The sequence below is a fragment of the Tasmannia lanceolata genome, unplaced genomic scaffold (assembly GCF_043159265.1).
Source record: "Tasmannia lanceolata isolate RefF3 unplaced genomic scaffold, GAP_Taslan_0.1 ptg000019l, whole genome shotgun sequence".
NCBI classification, from domain to species: Eukaryota; Viridiplantae; Streptophyta; class Magnoliopsida; order Canellales; family Winteraceae; genus Tasmannia; species Tasmannia lanceolata.
The window spans coordinates 18,637,386-18,655,673 of record NW_027518696.1 but is presented as its reverse complement, the minus strand read 5'-3'; the positions used below and the strand labels follow the sequence as shown (position 1 = coordinate 18,655,673).

The 18,288-nt window shown below is 44.0% G+C and overlaps 1 protein-coding gene across 3 annotated transcripts in view; it reads left to right on the top strand.

Moving 5' to 3' along the window:
- The window catches only part of DFC (DHFS-FPGS homolog C), a 123,344-nt gene that overhangs the window by 13,347 nt on the left and 91,709 nt on the right, over positions 1 to 18,288 (top strand). For all 3 annotated transcript variants that reach the window (XM_077363314.1, XM_077363315.1, XM_077363313.1), the window contains exon 3: positions 17,838 to 17,903. In XM_077363314.1, coding sequence (XP_077219429.1) covers positions 17,838 to 17,903 — 66 coding nt within the window. The remainder of the gene's footprint in view (positions 1 to 17,837; positions 17,904 to 18,288) is intronic.

Genomic DNA, 18,288 nt, shown 5'->3' with positions numbered 1-18,288 from the left:
AACTGAGGAGATGTATATGGAGCAACCACCAGGGTTTGTTGCTCAGGGGGAGACTTCCTCCTACGTGTGTCGCCTACGCAAGTCACTATATGGCCTCAAACAATCTCCGCGTGCGTGGTTTGGGAGATTCAGTGAGGCAGTCATGCGCTTTGGCATGAAACAATGCGCAGTGGATCACTCAGTCTTCAGTTATCACTCTTCAGCTGGGTGTATTTTGTTGATAGTTTATGTGGATGACATAATCATCACAGGGAGCAATTCACAAGGTATACAATGTTTGAAAACCTTCTTGCAAAATGAATTTTCTACTAAGGATTTGGGTCAGCTCAGGTATTTCTTGGGGATAGAGGTTGCTCGTTCCTCTAGAGGCTTGTTCATATCACAGAGAAAGTATGTCTTGGACTTGCTAAAAGAAACAGGCAATCTTGGAGTTAAACCAGCTTCTGCACCCATGGATCCTAATGTGAAACTCGTTCCAGAAGAAGGAGAGTTGTTGGAGGATCCTGGCAGGTATCGCAGGCTTGTCGGTAAACTTATATATCTCACGGTTACTTGGCCAGATATTTCATATGCTGTTGGAGTTGTCAGTCAGTATATGAGCTCTCCACGTACTTCTCACTGGGCTGCGGTGACACAGATTCTTAAGTATTTGAAAGGGGCTCCAGGGAAGGGATTGATGTTCAAAAGACATGGCCATATGAAAGTTGAAGGCTTCTCTGATTCAGATTGGACTGGATCCCCAGCAGATAGACGGTCCACCACTGAGTATTGTACATTTGTAGGTGGCAATCTTGTTTCATGGAAGAGTAAGAAGCAGGATGTTATAGCTAAGTCCAGTGCAGAGGCTGAATACAGGGCAATGGCACAGACAAGCACGGAATTTATTTGGTTACGTTCACTTCTTTCTGAAATTGGCTTCATTTCATCTTCTCCTTCGCAGCTTTATTGCGACAACAAAGCTGCAATATACATTGCCAACAATCCAGTCTTCCATGAGCGCACCAAGCATATTGAAGTGGATTGTCATTTTATCCGTCAAAGAATCCAGAAAAGAGAGATTTGCACTGTGTTTACTCGGTCAGGGGACCAATTATCTGATATGTTTACAAAGTCCTTAAATAAGTCAAAATTGAATGATATATGTAACAAGCTAGGAATGTATGATATCTACATTCCAGCTTGAGGGGGAGTGTTGGAATATGTAACTTGCTTAAGGGCATTTAGGACTTTGTACATTCCTTTATGTTTTAGTATAAAGATATGAGTCAGGGGGAGATAACCCTAACTCATTTATTTTCTCTGTCTAAACTTTCGTCTTACAAGTCTAAACCTAACACTCAAATGAAAAGCATACGACATTTCCAAAATGTCACGCCATACAGTCAAACCTCGTTTCTTGTATTGATTATTAGTTTCCCACTTACCCGCCTTGCACCCATATTTACTCCCAATAACTCTAATCCACAACTGAGATTTTTCCTCGCCAAACCTCCATGACCATTTTCCCAACACGGCATGGTTAAATTCTTTCACTCTCCTAATATCCAAACTACCATTCTTAACAGGAAGGCACACTTTCGGCCAACCCACCAAAGGAATGCCCTTTCTCTCTTCATTGCGTCCCCATAAGAATCTACGTTGAATTTGTTCAATACGTAATACTACACTGGCCAGGCATTTGAACAAGGACAAAAAATATATGGGAATATTGGCCAACACCGCCTTAACCAACACAAGCCTTCCCCCTCTAGAGACAAGATTCATTTTCCACGATTCCAACCTCCTTTCAAATATCTCTACAAAAGGATCCCACAAAGATTTTTTTGGTCTCCCAAACCCCAACGGGAGACCCAAGTATGCGGAAGGCAATTGTTCAACCAGACAACCCAGTCTTAGCCAATTCAAGCGCCTCATCCTGCAGGATGTTTTGGGCATACAACCTGGACTTATGGAAATTGGATCTCTGCCCAGTAGTCAACTCAAACATCTAAGGGAAGATTTCAAATTCATCACATGGATCATCTTCGCTTTTCAAAACATGAGAGTATCGTCAGCAAATTGAAGATGAGACACCTCTACCTGCTCACTCCAATCTTAAAACCATTGAATAATCTCAACCCCCCCCCCCCCCCCCCCCCTTTAGTCATCAATCTACCAAGAGTGTCAGCCACAATGACAAAAAGAAAAGGGGATAGGGGATCACCCTGTCTAAGTCCTCGAGAAGACTTAAAGAATCCTTTATGCTCCGTTTGGTTGCTGGGTTTTTTTTTTCCTAGGATTTATGTGGGAGAATATTTAGTGGTCACATCAGCTTTTTCTTGGTGACATCAGCAAAATCTTGTCTTGAAAATGGTGGTCTCTCTTTCTCTCTCTACCCTCTCTCTCCACTCATCATAATATCTTTCTCTAATTAATGCTTGTCCCCTCCTTTGTCTCCTACCTTTACCCACATAAATCCCAGGAAAAGAAAAAAACTCGGCATCCATTCTCTCCATCTACTTCCATACCCCATTCTTCCAAGAAAGTAATCTAAGCAATCCCATTCCACTCTATCATAAGTCTTCTCCTTATCCAGTTTGCACATTATACCTCATATGCCATTTTTAAGATAAAAGTCAATGGCCTCATTCGTAACTAATGAGCAGTCTAGAATCTATCTATTAGCCATAAAAGCACTTTGGCAATCAGAGATAATGAATGGAAGCACATCTTTAAACGATCTGCTAGCACTGTTGCCAAGAATTTGTATAAACATCCCACTAAGCTAATCGGACAATACTCATATATTTTAGAGGCACCAGAAACCTTTGGGATAGATAGATTATAGACCATTGCCTTTATTATAAACCAACCCATTATAGAACTCATAAAAAAATTTCAGGATATCCCCCTTTACATACGACTAATAGGATTGAAAGAAAGCTAAACAAAAACCATCAGGACCGGGGGCCTTATCCTTACTAATAGAGAAAACACCTTTTTCAACCTCCTCCTCAAAGGGTCTCTCCAAAGCAACCCTCTGGCAATACCCAGCTCACTAAACTCCAATTCCTCCGGAGCTGGTCTCATGATCCTGTCAGATGAGTGTAAGGAAGTATAAAAATCCAAGACCACTCTAGTAACCATCTCACTCTCGACTTTTGTCTCCATGTTATCTCCTCATGAAGCAACAAACCTTTATGCTCTTCTTTAACCCTACCCAATTCGTTCCTTGAGATTACGGACCCTAATCCAGATTCTTCCAACACATTTAAAGCACCAATTCTATTTTCCAACCACACTTTTCTACTCGAATCAACTTGCCTTCTTTCAGCTACGCATTCCTTTAACTTTTTCTTTCATGCCTATGCTTTTGCCCAATAACCACATCCGCTGGACCCTCAAACTTATGCACTTCCCACCATCCGCCCAATCTCTCCTCCATGTGGGGTAATTGAAGCCACGTAATCTCAAACCTAAAAAGAGGACCCCAGGGCTCCAATCCTGGATCCAATAGAAGAGGGCAACGATCAGATACCAAATGATTGAGAACCTTTTGGAAGACCTCATGAAGCAAATTCATCCAACCAGAACAAACAAGAAATCGATCAATCCTACTATAACTTTCACCTCTTCTCCAAGTAAACCTAGCTCCAGTCAATGGAAGGCCAATAAGATCATGATTTGAAATGAAATTTGCAACGGCACCCATGTTTTGATTAGCTCTCCGACAACCTAACGTTTCACAAACAAACCGAACTTCATTAAAATCCCCCTATACACCAGGGATAAGACCCCCTTTCCCTAACTCTGTTTAGCTCTTCCCATGGCCATAACAATCTCTTATCAGCCCATAGAGAAGGACCATACACTCCAAAGAACAAACACAAAGACGCATCTTCCACCCTACGAAGGACAATAGATATGGAAAACCTACCCTTCCAATCCTTAGACCTAACCCAATTAGATTCATCCCAAGCAATTAAAATCCCCCTCGAAGCACCAATAGCTTCAACAAAAGAGAACCCCAATCCGAACTAACACCAAGACAGTTGACTATACTCCTATAAATAAACTCCACTTTTGTTTCTTGAATACAGATAAGATCCGGTTTTGACTTTTTAACTAACCCTTTAATGTGAGCCCTCTTTACCAAAGATCCCAATCCATTAACATTCCAGGATAGTATCTTCATAAGGAAACAAATTTAACTAATTTCCTCCCCTTCCTCACACTCATTTTCCTTCGAGAAGGACAAATGATTGACTCCTTCCCATCTAAACTCTCACCATAATTCACCTCGGATTTCAGCCTAGCTCACCGAATTACCAGACACCTCAGCATCTCTAATTTCTGAAGCTCTAATCATGTCTCTCATGATTATGCCCAAACTATCTTAAGCTGTGCTCTCTCATCTTTTCCTCAATTGGTGCCACCCCCACCTTTTTACGGATGTCTTCATTTTTAATTCTATCTAACCTTGTGTGGCCGCACATCCATCTAAGCATTTGCATCTCCGCTACACTCATCTTATGCACATGCTGCTTCTTGGTGGCCCAACATTCTGAGCCGTACAACATGGCTGGCCTCACAATCGTCTTATAAAACTTTCCCTTCAACTTGGTTGGTATTTTACGGTTGCACAGAACTCCTGAAGCATGCTTCCACTTCAACCATCTTGCTCTTATTCCGTGGCTAACATCCTCTTCAATCTCTCCTTCCTTATGTAGGATTGAACCAAGATAGCGAAAGATATCCCTCTTAGGTACCTCCTGTACAGTCTTATTTACTACATCCATGCCCCGCCTCCTTACATTAGTAAAGTTGCACTCCATATACTCTGTCTTAATCCTGCCCAGTCTAAAACCTTTCGATTCCAAAGTAGTTCTCCATAACTCTAACTTAGCATTAACTCCTGCTTTGGTTTCGCCAATTGATACTATGTCATCTGCAGATAACATACACCATGTCACCTCGTCCTGGATACCCTCCATAAGTTCATCCATAACTAGCGTAAAAAGATAAGGGCTTAGAGCTGATCCTTGGTGCAGTCATGTTGTAATTGGAAACTCACTAGACATGCCATCCGTAGTTCTGACTAGTTACTGCTCCATCGTACATATCCTTAATCACATCAACATATTTAGTAGGCACTTTTTTCCTTTCAATGACCGACCATATAACACTCCTGGGAACCCCATCATATGCTTTCTCCAAATCAATGAAAACCATATGAAGGTCATTTTTATTTTCTCTAAATCTCTCAATTAACCACCTAATCAAGAAGATAGTTTCCATAGTCGATCATCCAAGCATGAAGCCAAACTGATACCTTAGTCTCTTTTCAAATTTCTTTTATTATGTCGAAAATTTTCTTCTATTTGGGAAACCGTGTAATTCCTTTCCTGTACAAATTTCTTTCAGTTTCATGTATGGAAATTCTCCACTTTGGGAAACTAGAAGCCTCAAACCAATTTCTAATTAGATTGGCTTGTGCATCAAGTCTATTTTAGAAACTCTGTTACAGCTCCACAACATCTCAGAATAATTTTTTTGAAAGGTCAACATCTCTGAATAATTCTAAAATGGTTTTCTACCTAACACTGACTTTCCCCCCCTCTTTTTCTTTTTTGTGTCTGTCCAAAGAAACCTCCTTGGATGACTTTTTGGTTTGAATTTTGGGCTGTCTCAGAAGCCCTTGCTATAATTTGTGCATTTGTTATTGTTGAGAGAAAGAGTTGAAGAGAAAAGAATGAGTTGAGAGGATCTCCCCCTCACTCTATTATATTTATATTAGGGTTACATGTACAAAGTCTATTATACCCTTGGCATAATAACACACTCTAACACTCCCCCTCAAGCTGGAATGTATCATACATTCCTAGCTTGTTCAATGACTTTGTAAACATGTCAGCCAACTGATCCACTAAACGAGTAAACTCAGTTTGTATCTCTCTTTTAAGAATTCTTTGACGTATGAAATGACAGTCTACTTCAATGTGTTTTGTGCGCTCATGGAACACTGGATTGGTATCAATGTATATCGCAGCTTTGTCGTCACAATACAACTGCGAAGGAGAAGAGGGACCAAAGCCAATCTCAGATAGAAGTGAGCGCAACCAAATGAGTTCAGTGCTCGTATGTGCTATTACTCTATATTCTGCTTTTGCACTGGATTTGGCTATGCCATCTTGTTTCTTGCTTCTCCATGACAATAAGTTACCGCCTACAAAGGTACAATAACCCTAGTCTACCTCCTCTCTGCAGGAGATCCAGCCCAGTCTGCATAAGAGAACCCTTCAATTTTCATATGGCCATGTCTTTTAAACAGTAAACCCTTTCCAGTAAACCCTTTCCTGGAGCACCCTTCAAATACTTATGAATTTGGACAACTGCAGCCCAGTGAGAGGTACGAGGGGAGCTCATGTACTGACTCACTCCTCCTACAACATATGATATGTCTGGTCTGGTAACTGTAAGATATATGAGTTTACCCACTAGTCTTCTATATCTACCAGGGTCCTCTAATATATCACCTTCTTCTTGAACCAGTTTCACATTAGGATCCATAGGTACGGATGTTGGCTTGACCCCAAGATTACCTGTCTCTTCCAGTAGGTCCAAGACATACTTCCTTTGTGATAGAGAAAGCCCTTTTGACGAGCATGCTACCGCAATTCCAAGGAAGTATCTAAGACAACCTAGATCCTTAGTGGAAAATTCTTTCTGTAAGAAGGTTTTCAACTTCACTATCCCTCTTGAGTTACTACCTGTGATAATAATGTCGTCAACATACATAATCAGCAAAATGCACCCTTCTAAAGAGTGGTGACTGAACACAGAGTGGTCCACTACACATTGTTTCATGCCAAAGCGCATGACTGCTTCGCTGAACCTGCCAAACCATGCACGAGGAGACTGTTTGAGTCTATAGAGGGATTTCCGTAGACGACATACAAAGGAGGACATCTCCCCTGAGCAACATAACCTGGTGGTTGCTCCATGTACACCTCCTCTGTAAGATCTCCATGAAGAAACGCATTCTTCACATCTAACTGATGAAGAGCCCAACCACCATTTACGGCTAATGAAAGGAGAACTCGAACACAGGGAATCTTTGCATCAGGAGAGAACGTCTCATGGTAGTCAACACCAAATGTCTGAGTATACCCTTTCGCCACCAGATGCGCTTTCAAGCGCTCAATAGTGCTTTCTGGTAAGTATTTAATGGAGAACACCCAGCGACAACCAACAGGACGAGCACCAGATCCTAAGGCAACCAGATCCCAAGTGTCAATAGAATGAAGTGCACCCATTTCCAGGTCCATGGCCTCACGCCAACCAGGATGGGCGAGAACCTTAGCCACACTCTGCGGTAAAGAAACAAAAGACAACGAGGATACAAAACCTTTGAAGGAGGGTGAGAGATTTTCATATGAAACAAAATTATACAGAGGATGTGCTGTAGAATGAGAACGTGTCTGAGATGCAATAGGGGAGTTAGAGATTTCACTGGAGGTAGGCTGGGTGGATGCCTGAGTAGAAGACGTTGGGATCATCGCCTGAGAGGATGAAGGATTGGCTGGAGGTGGCTTGGGATCATACTTTTGCCGGGGTCGTTGATAATGCTTAGCAGTAACTGGAGGTGCCACATGAGTGGGCACGTGTCAGGAGCTGGTGAAGAAGCGACAAGAATAGAAGGAATCACGAGCGAATCTGGCAGAACCGACAAAGGAATGGCAATCTCTGAGTCCACTACAGATCTGCGATGCTCAGGGCTATGAGGAAAGAATGGCTCAGACTCAAAAAATTTATCATTAGCTGAAACAAACCATCGAAGAAGGCGAGGACTATAACAATGATACCTCTTCTGTGTACGGGAGTACCCCGTGAAAACACCGCTCGGAACGAGGATCCAGTTTGTCATGACCCGGAACTAGGTGGTGTACAAAACAACCACATCTAAAGACACGAGGTGTGAGAGGAAATGGATCCTTCCCAGGATTTAAGATCATGAAGGGCGATTCCCCACGTAGGATGAAAGAAGGAAGGCGATTAGCCAAATAACAGGTAGTACAGACAGCCTCATTCTAATACTGCTTAGGTACCCGCATTTGGAAGTTTAGGGTGTGAGTTACCTCGAGTAAGTAACGTAGTTTCCTTTCAGCAACACCATTGTGCTGAGAGGTGTAAGCACAGGCATGGTTTCGAACTTAGGTTTCGGAATGCGTTTCGGTCCTCACCGAAACCGAAATATCGACAGACATCTGATGAAATCTAATAAACTAATATTTTATCTCCTATAAATTTTCGGCCTAAATTACCGAAATTTCGATAATTTTAGCCGGAATGTAGTGAAAATATTAAATAATTAACAAAAAATGAGATTTTTGGGTGAAATCTCGAAAATTTTGCCCGAAATTTTGGGATAAACGAAATTTAGAAATTTAGGACGAAATAAATGACCGTTTGTACTATTAGTGATTTCGGTATCGACAGAACCCGAAATTTCGTCGAAATTTAAAACCATGAGCACAGGAAGTCTGATGAAGGATACCATGGGTTAATAAATATTCATGAAAATCATGTGAACCAAATAAAAATCCTTTAGCATTATAGTACTAGACATTTGATATTGCAATTATATTGATTTGAATTTTAGCATGAAACGTGCGAAAAGCAAAGAAGACCTCAGAACGATCTTTTAGTAAATGCAACCATGTCATGCGAGAATAGTCATCAATAAAGACAATGAAATACTTCAACCCAGTTGCAGAGGCGACCCGAGAAGGTCCCCATAAATCAAAATGAACTAACTGAAATAGACTAGAGACTTGACTAACTACTCGGGAAGGGAAGGGCACACGATGGTGTTTTCCGAGTTCACACTACTCGTAATGAAAAGAAGATAGAAGGCCTGGAACAAGATGAGTCTGCTGAAGCCGCTGCAGCGAAGGATGGCCAAGACGACAGTGCCATCAATAGGCATCCAAGGAACTATGTAGGACAATAGGCGGTCAACAGTCCAGACGATACACCCCATCCACCTCACGTCCCGATCCAATCGTCCTCCCAGTCAAAAGATCCTGAAAAACACAATAAGACGGATAAAATGAGACAGAGCACTGAAGATTTTAGTAATTTGACTACCAAAAGTAAACTAAAAGAAGATTTAGGAATACAGAGGACTGAAGATAAAAGAAGGTTGGGGTGGGGAGACACTGTCCCAACACGGTGATAGGAGTAGTAGACCCATTAGCTAGTGTGATTGATTGAAAACCAAAGGGAAAGGATCGAAATGAGGACAGGTGAGTGGTGTTACCGGTCGTGTGGTTTGAGGCTCCCGAATCAATGATCCATGACCCGGAGCTCGATAGAAGAGTCGTGGGTGAGCTACCTGGCTTGGCAAACCCTGCAGTAGGTGGACGGGCACCGAGCCGAAGACCCTGAAACTCCTCATAGTCAACACGAGATCGAGTGAATGAATCATCAGCTGGTGTAGGGACAGAGGTAGTGGATGCAGGTGAGTCAGAAGAACCAGTCGCACTGAGGTGGGCCGAGCGAGCCTGACGAAGCTCAGGATGAAGCGTGTAACAGATGTCGATGTGATGGCCCTCTCTCTGACAGTGAGTGCAAAAAGACCTACCACGACCACTACCAGCACGGCCACCTCCCCGTCCCCTACGGCCACGGCCACGACCAATAGAGGCACCACCAAGACTGGGACGGCTACTGCTATCATAGGCCGCAAGAGCGGATCCATCAACTAGTATGCGGCCGAAAGAATCAGTGGGAGAGCACTGCTGGACACGTGAGTATACCTCGGTGAGTGAAGGAATATCTCAAGAACCAATAATCTGCTAACGTAGATGAGTGTACACCGGGCCCAAACTCTCCAGGTACTAGTTGATCCCTCTGGTGAGCAGCAACACAGAGATCTGTCGTGAGAGGCATGTAGACATCAAGCTGCTGGCAGAGGGCCAACAAACGGGCTGTAGTGAGTAGCAAGTGAAAGGTCACCACACCGAAGACGGATCCACTCTGAGTACGTGGAACAAATAAGACTAATGTTGGCAACGCCAGAGTAGATAAGAGTGATCTGATCCCATATCTCCTTGGTGGTAGGAAGAAGCATCAGAGGGCTAGAGATTTGAGGAACCATACTCTGCCAAAGTAGAGAACGAACTAAAGCATCCTCCTGTTCCCACTGATCAAAAGTGGAATCGGTTTTAGGTGGTGGTTCACGACGGATAATATGGGCCTTGCCACGAGCAACAAGATAGGTCTCGACATCGACCCTCCAAGAACATAGTTTGCCCCATCTAGCTTGGCAGTAGTCATCGGTGGGAAGGAACCATCCACCGAGACCGCAGACGAAGAAGAAGAAGCCGCAGAAGGAATTGTACTAACTACAGGAACCACTCCTGTCGATGGATTCTCAATCACTGGATCCATAATGTCAACAACAATGAAGAGGACAACTGCGAGGCATAGAAATAAAAAAAAATGGGGCAAACGAAGAACACTAAACGCGGCTCCACGAAGTGCATAATTCGAAAGCACAATCCCGGACGGATTCCATGCGATAAAGAGGTAGAGGCGCAAAGACGAGAGACGGATAAATCCCAAAGAGGAATCTAGAGCATGAGTGCACTGGAATAGGAAAAGAGTGAAATCTTTAGGGCTAGGGCTAGGAAAATATATATAGCTGGGTGGGGGCGGAGGGACGATTGGAAGATTGCCGGGGAGTGGGGGGGATTTTTGTTACGAAAGGGGGAGGTGATGATTTCCAGCGGGGTGGGTGGCGAGGGCGAGGAGGTCAGCGGGGGGGGGGGGGGGGGGGGGGGGCGCGAGGGGGTCGGAGGAGTGGAGGGGGGCTGTTACGAAGGTAAACGGGGTGATGATTTCTAGGGGGCCGGAGAGGAGGGGGTGAGGGGCTAGGGTTTCCCGAGGGAGGGGAGGGTGCTGGTGAGCTGAGAGAGAGATTGAGGGAAGAGAGGCGGGTAGGGTTAGGGTTTCAAAGCATGGAGGCAAGCGGTGGCGGAGGAGGAAGAAGACAAGGGGTCTTCAATGGAGGTCCCTACGGCACACTAACCCTAGGGCTTTGATACCATGTTGAGAGAAAGAGTTTTTTTTTTTAATTTGAAAATTGACTTTTATTATTTCATTAGCGTGAAACGAGGGACAAGTTGTCCCTAATATACAGCTGATTCAACTCTGGTATTAAAACAGAAAAAGTTACAGATACTTCTGAACGTTAGCGCATTGGTATGTTTGGTTCGAGAATCACAAACATCGATTCCCTCCTTACACCTTTTGCCAACCCGTCTGCCGTTTCATTCGCTGATCTCCTCCGATGAGAGATCAGAGGCTGAATGGCTCGCACCAAATCCCTGATTTCTGAGATCAAATCGTGAATATGCCACGGTCCTTTGGATCGATCATTAACCCATGAAATAGCATTCACCGAATCACCCTCCACCATCAGTTGCCCCCTCATGTTTTGATGGAACCATCTCAGCCGAAATAATAATGCTCTAACTTCTGCTTCGTTGGCATCGCACGTCCCCACGGACCTCGAAAATGACATGATAATCTTTCCATTAGAATCCCTTATAACAACGCCAATACCGGCTAAACCGGGATTGTCAATAACACTCCCATCGAAGTTCAGTTTGAAACAACCCGGTGGCGGTGCGACCCATCTGGGTAAGATCTTCTCTTTCTTTTTCCGCTCCCTTATTATAGTGGCCCAATTCCTCAGAATTTCCACTGTTCCATAAGTGAACCTCTTCTTCTCCTTTACCCATGAGATTAACTCAATTTTGGCGTTAAGCTTGACCCTATTCAACCCCAAAGATGCATCCTCAAAAATTCTGTGATTCCTTTCCTTCCAAATATTCCAGATAGCCACGTATGGGTACAGTTTCCACATTGCTAGTCCTGTTTCACCTAGCGGCATTCCATCCCAACTCAGCAACAGACTTGTGATACTCCTTGGAGTGACCCATACCTTCCCGAACGATCTTATTATATCCACCCAAATGCTGTGAGAGAACGGGCAGTGGTGAAGCACGTGATCGCGTGTTTCCTCGGCCTGTTTACACAGAACACACCAACTTGCCATTTGGAACCTCCTTTTTTTGAGTCTGTCAAAGGAGTTTATACATCTGTGAACTACCGTCCAAGCGAAAGCCGCCACTCGCCGTGGGGCATTGGTCTTCCATATGATAGCTCTTCGTTTGGTGGCCCTTCTCCCGTTATTAAGTTCTTCAAAGAACGATTTCACCGAGAAATCTCCGTCAGGGTTTGGAATCCACACCCTAACGTCGTTAATGAATGGCGAGCAATATGATTTATTTAAGGTATCCAGCAGCTCTGCAAAATTATTAATTTCTTCATCCTTTAGATTTCGCCAAAGCCGGATGTCCCAAAAACTCCTACCAATTTCATTGGTCCGGACTAGGTAATCCGAAATTCGTGCTTCACCGTTGCTTGCTAGCCGAAACGAACTTGGGAAAGCTTCTTCTAGCCTCCTGGAACCAACCCACCAATCCTTCCAGAATCACACAGAGTTGCCCTTACCCACTTTGAATCGGACAAGCGATTCGAAGTTTGATCTTGCTGCCATGATGGATCTCCACACCCCGGACCCTTTTCCAACCGCCGCCCTACGTGCATTCCATCCGCCCCATTCACTACCGTATTTGTCCCCAATTACTTTGTGCCACAAACTGTCTTGCTCCTCCCTGTACCTCCATAACCACTTCCTAAGAAGTGCTTTGTTACGCAGCCATATTTGTGCATTGCCTAATCCCCCATGCTTCTTCAACCTTGAAACTTTCTTCCAATTCAGCAGATGTTTGGTTCGTTTCATCGTTCCCCCACCGTCCCAGAGAAAATTGCGTTGAAGCTTTTCAATACGTAGTGCCACCTTTTCAGGGATCTTAAACAAGGACATGTAATATACAGGCATGTTGGCTAGAGCAGCTTTTATCAAGGTAATCCTTCCTCCAAACGAAATGTACTTACATTTCCACATGGCTAGTTTTCTTTCCACCCTCTGCACCACCGGGTCCCATTGAGAAGCGGACGGGACCCGTCTGAACCCAAAGGGCAACCTCAAATAGATGACTGGCAGTGTAGCTGCTTCACATTTTAATCTGGATGCATACCTTTCCACCACTTCTTTCTCCACATTAATCCCTGCAATAGCACTTTTGTAGAAATTGATCTTCAGTCCCGAAGATATTTCGAACCAGCGAAAGACCCTCTTCAAGTTTTCAACTGACTCCCCGTCATCTTCGAGAAGAACAAGGGTATCATCCGTGAATTGTAAATGACTCACCGATTCCGAATTGGTACTCACTTTCATTCGTTTTAAATAGCCCCGTGATTCTGCTCTCGAGATCGTCAGGCTCAAAGCCTCGACTATCATGATGAACTGGTATGGGGAGTGCAGGTCCCCCTACCGAAGCCCTCTAGAACTCCTGAAATAACCCTCCGCCGAACCATTCAACATAAGAGAGAAGGAGGCCGTGGATATCAGAGCGTTGACCCATCCCCTCCACTTCGCTCCAAAACCCATCTTTAGAAGAATAAAGTCCAGAACCTCCCAATCGACATGATCGTAGGCCTTCTCTATATCAATTTTCACTACTAGACCCCTCTGACCAGTTCTTTTTGCTGAGTCAAGAATCTCATTTGTTATAAGAACCCCATCCAGAATCTGCCTTTTGTCTACAAATGCTCCTTGGAATTTAGAAATGATTTCTCCCATAACACCCTTCAACCTCATCGCCAACGTTTTCGCCACAATTTTATACATGCTATGTACGAGACTGATGGGTATGAAATCCTTGATCTCGGTAGCCCCCTGCTTCTTTGGGAGGAGAGTAATAAAATTTGTATTTGCTTCTCTGCACATAATGCCATGTTCATGGAACTCACTTATGAATCCCATCACCTCGACCTTGATGATATCCCAATAATTCTGATAGAAAGCCATCTGGAATCCAGCCGGACCAGGGGCTTTATCCTTTACCATACTGGATATATCTCCCAGAACCTCCTCTTCCGTGAATCCTCTTTCAAGTCTTTCCTTCTGTTGTATGGAGAGAGTGAAACTCGAGCCCGGATAGTTTAGGACGCCAATCCGACTTCTTGGAGTAAAGATTGGAATAGAAATCAATAAGCTTCCCTTTAATCACCTCCTTATCTTCAATAAGAGTATCGCCGTTAGAGAGGCAGTTAATTGCATTGAATCTTCACCGCGCATTAGCCATCCTGTGAAAGAACTTAGTATTCCAATCCCCCACTTTCAACCACAGCGCCCTTGATTTCAGCCTCCATCTGATTTCCTCCCTCTGCAATATCTCGTCGTATTCCTCCATCAGAGTAATTCTTTCTAATCGTTCCGCTTGCTCAAGAACTGCCGATTCTTCTTTTTTTTGCAGAGACTCAAGAGCCTCTAAAATTTCCTCTTTTCTTAAATGCTTGATCGCCTCCTCCCCCTTTTGCCATTCCTTAATCTTGATCTTCAAATCTTTAAGCTTCTTGAACAAGGTGAAACCATTCCACCCATCATAGTTGCCCTGACTCCACCATGACCGAATCCTATCTTCAAAATTGGGGATTTCGCATAGAGCAAGGTTGAATCGAAAAGGTCTTGGCCCACCGGAGAATTCCGCAGCCTCAAACATGATCGGGTTATGATCGGAAGTGGGACGGGGTAGCACACGGTGATAAATAAAGGGGAAAGTCTCTTCCCATTCGGAGGAGATCAGCACCCGATCAATTCTGCTCATCACAAGACGATCTTGGTTATTAGTCCATGTGAATTTTGCGCCTTCAAGAGGAAGATCAATGAGATGGGATTCCAGTATGAAGGTTGAGAAATTCCTCATACTAGTTGATATTCTGGTTACTCTGCTCTTTTCCTCCGGAAACCTAATTGTGTTGAAGTCTCCCCCCACTAGCCATGGCCCCTGCCAATGTTCCCGTGTCTCCTTGAGTTCATCCCACAGACCACTTCTTTCCACCGTCCTTGCCGGCCCGTATATTGCAGATAAACACCATTTATCCGCCCAGTTAGATGATCGAAAAATAATATTTACAGAGAAGCGCTTAATGGATATATCTTCCAAAGTAAAGTAATTGTCCCTCCATATGATGATTATTCCACCGGCCGTACCAATAGCGTCCTTTGCGATCCACTCCCTGTTATTTCTTCCCCATAAGCTATTGATTAACGAATCCGTAACCCCCATGACTTTGGATTCGAAAATTGCAATCAAATCCAATTTTCGATCGTGTATAAAGCCCTTAACTACATTCTTCCTCCCATCAGACCCCAAACCCCGCACATTCCAAAAACCGATCTTCATAAATAACATTAGCTGCCCATAACCCAATCCGTGCCTCAAAACAGAGCATGGAGTTCCCTAGAACCCTTTAGAGTCATCATTCTAGATCTTGTTTTTAACTCATAACGTTCTTCCGCTTCGTCAAGCATCCTCCAGGTTTCGCTAGTATTTTCTTCGAATTCAACACCTAGATCGTGCCCCAAAGAAGCCATGGGGGTCTTCTCATCTGTACTTGAGCCTTCGTCCATGTTTCCCACCGTTTTGTTTGGCACAACTGAATCTCCTCCCCCCATCGTCATAGCCCTCATGACAGACCCATGTAGTTCTCTTTCCATCGAGTCACTTTCCGTCATGTGATGTTTCTCCCCTCCATCCTCATTGGTATCTTCAACCTCCATCACTGAGCCTTAAAGAGGTCCGTTGATACCTTCCACATCGATTGTCGAGCAGCCTAATTCATGACCCCCATTTTCTTCTAGAATTATAGGTCTCTTCACGGTGCCCATTTCTGGCGCTTCCTGCTCTCCTACTTGTGCATCCCCAAGTAACGGTTCTGCCCTCGTACTGGTATCCACCCGCGGAGTAGTGATTTTCTCGCCTGTCCCCTGGCCGATGACATTTTGTACAAGTTTCTGACCTTCACTGTTGAGATCTTCCTGGGTGATATCATCTTTCGCTGGTGAGCCCTTCCCTTTCTCACCCATATCCGGTTTTTTGGCCGCGGAGATAGTGTCCTCCAAAAAATCCTCCATGATTTTTCATACTTTCTCTTGATCGACGATATATGGTGTATCTATTTACACCGTCATTGGGCCTGCTACCGACACCCGTCCTTTGAATCTTTTGCTTCCACCGGAGGTTCGTCGACCACCCAGTCATATATCCATCAACTGGTATTTGTTTTTACGAATGTGGGCCATCGATTTGTATCTCCTTTTTTTGTCTTGCCATCTGCCCTCCCTTATGACGACGTGCCTCCCATCCTTTCTATGATGCCGAAGATCACGCCACCTGTTAACCTGATCTTTTGCATGCATTTCTGATTTAGACACGTGGCCCTCCTGCCTGGCTTATGATCTCCATCTGCCCCCAGGAGGTGATACTTGTCCCTCACGTAATCGCCCTGTTCCAAACCTTTTTCATCTGTCCCCTAACATCACTCCCCGCTGTACAAATCTTTCAAAAAAAAATAAAAAAAATCACTCCCCGCTGTACACGTGTCTCGCTCATGCTGCTGGTGTGATGTTTTGGCGGTGAGACAACCTTTTGATCCATCTCCTTGTTGACACGCGGGGGGAGGATGTGACGTACGGCCTGACATCCTGAAACCTCCGCCCGCTCTTTTCGATTTTCGAAATTTGAACGGAGAGTTTGATCTGTGTCGTACATCTTTAAAGTATCATCAACGGCCACGGCCACGGCCTTTCCTTTTTCCCGCTTCTTCGCCCACCAATCAGATTGCTCCATTCCCATCTCACCGTCCAATTTCGACTTATAAAAAATCGACGGTACGGATTCCTTCTTCCACAATGAACCTCTGCCCTCCTGGCTAGTTGCCGGCCCCGGAGCCCGAAAATCCGGCGCCAAATCCCTGAAATCCCTTCTTCTTTTATCCCCATCAGGCATTGAAGCCGCCTCAGTGAACGGGTAACGTTCCGTCTTTTTTCCAATCGGTTTAGCACCCTCCCTACACTCCGCTTCAATCCCACCAACCACCCCAATTGAGAATCAGCGGTCCCCCACCTTCATGCGAACATACAAGCGTAGAAATTCCCATTCCGACGTGAAAATCTTCGCCCGGGCATACTCCATACTTTCCTCATTTCCCCCTTCCATTTTTACTTCAATGACCGAGCCAAACAATTCACCAAGAGCCGAGACAGTCGATGGGGCCCATGCATGCAACGGAATGCCGTAAAACCTTATCCAAGTGGTTCTCACCCCTGTTCTATGAGTCGGGTGCCAAGGGCTGAGGGATAATAGATTGTTACCGCAAGATTGAGCCCCCTTCATGAATATTGAATCAGCCAGAGCCTCGGAATAAAAAACGAAGAGGATCTCCTTCGAATTTAAGATAAAAGGCTGGGGTAATGAGGTCATCTCCCAAAACCATTTGGCCCAGTCCCATATTTCGTGTAAGTTCCATTCCTCCTTGATTCTTCCGATGAGACACGATTGGAGAGCTCTGCATCTTTCCTCAACTTCCTTCCCGCTAATGATGATGTTGGGGTTCTCGTCATCTTCCCTAATCTAGATGTTCCCATTCTCCGGCCACAACAGGGGCCATGAGAGAAAGAGTTGAAGAGAAAAGAATGAGTTGAGAGGATCTCCCCCTCACTCTATTATATTTATATTAGGGTTACATGTACAAAGTTTATTATTCCCTTGGCATAATAACACACTCTAACAGTTATCATCACAAACTGATGTATTGTATTTATTGAACTTCTATTCTTGCAAAATTAATGATTTTATTTATTTTTTTAATTGCAGATTTTAGATTTGGAGGTAGACATAGCTGGGCTTAAAATTATTCACGTTGCTGGAACCAAAGGGAAGGTACTTTCAGTGTTCAAGTGATTTTTCTCTTTTTTCCTTTTTATTGTTTTTTGTTTCATCTTCTTTTTGCAAGTACTTTTTAAATGAATATCCCTTTTTGTTCCCTTCAAGCATCTTATCGTATTCCTGAATGTCTTGATTCATGAACCTAGGCTAAGTACATTACAAGTTTATAAATGACCATAAAACTTTGCTTATTATGCCAGACTGAAGGGAACCAATTTCTATTTCTTCTCATGAATTTCGGCACTCTTCAGTCTTCATGTGTTTGTTGGCGCTGATAACTCCTTGTTTTTGTTTATGAGTTATGACTTAATGAGTGAGACCAAGTCTGTTTTTCTGAAATACAATTTGTTGTTTATAAGTAGTCATTCTTTTTCTCTCA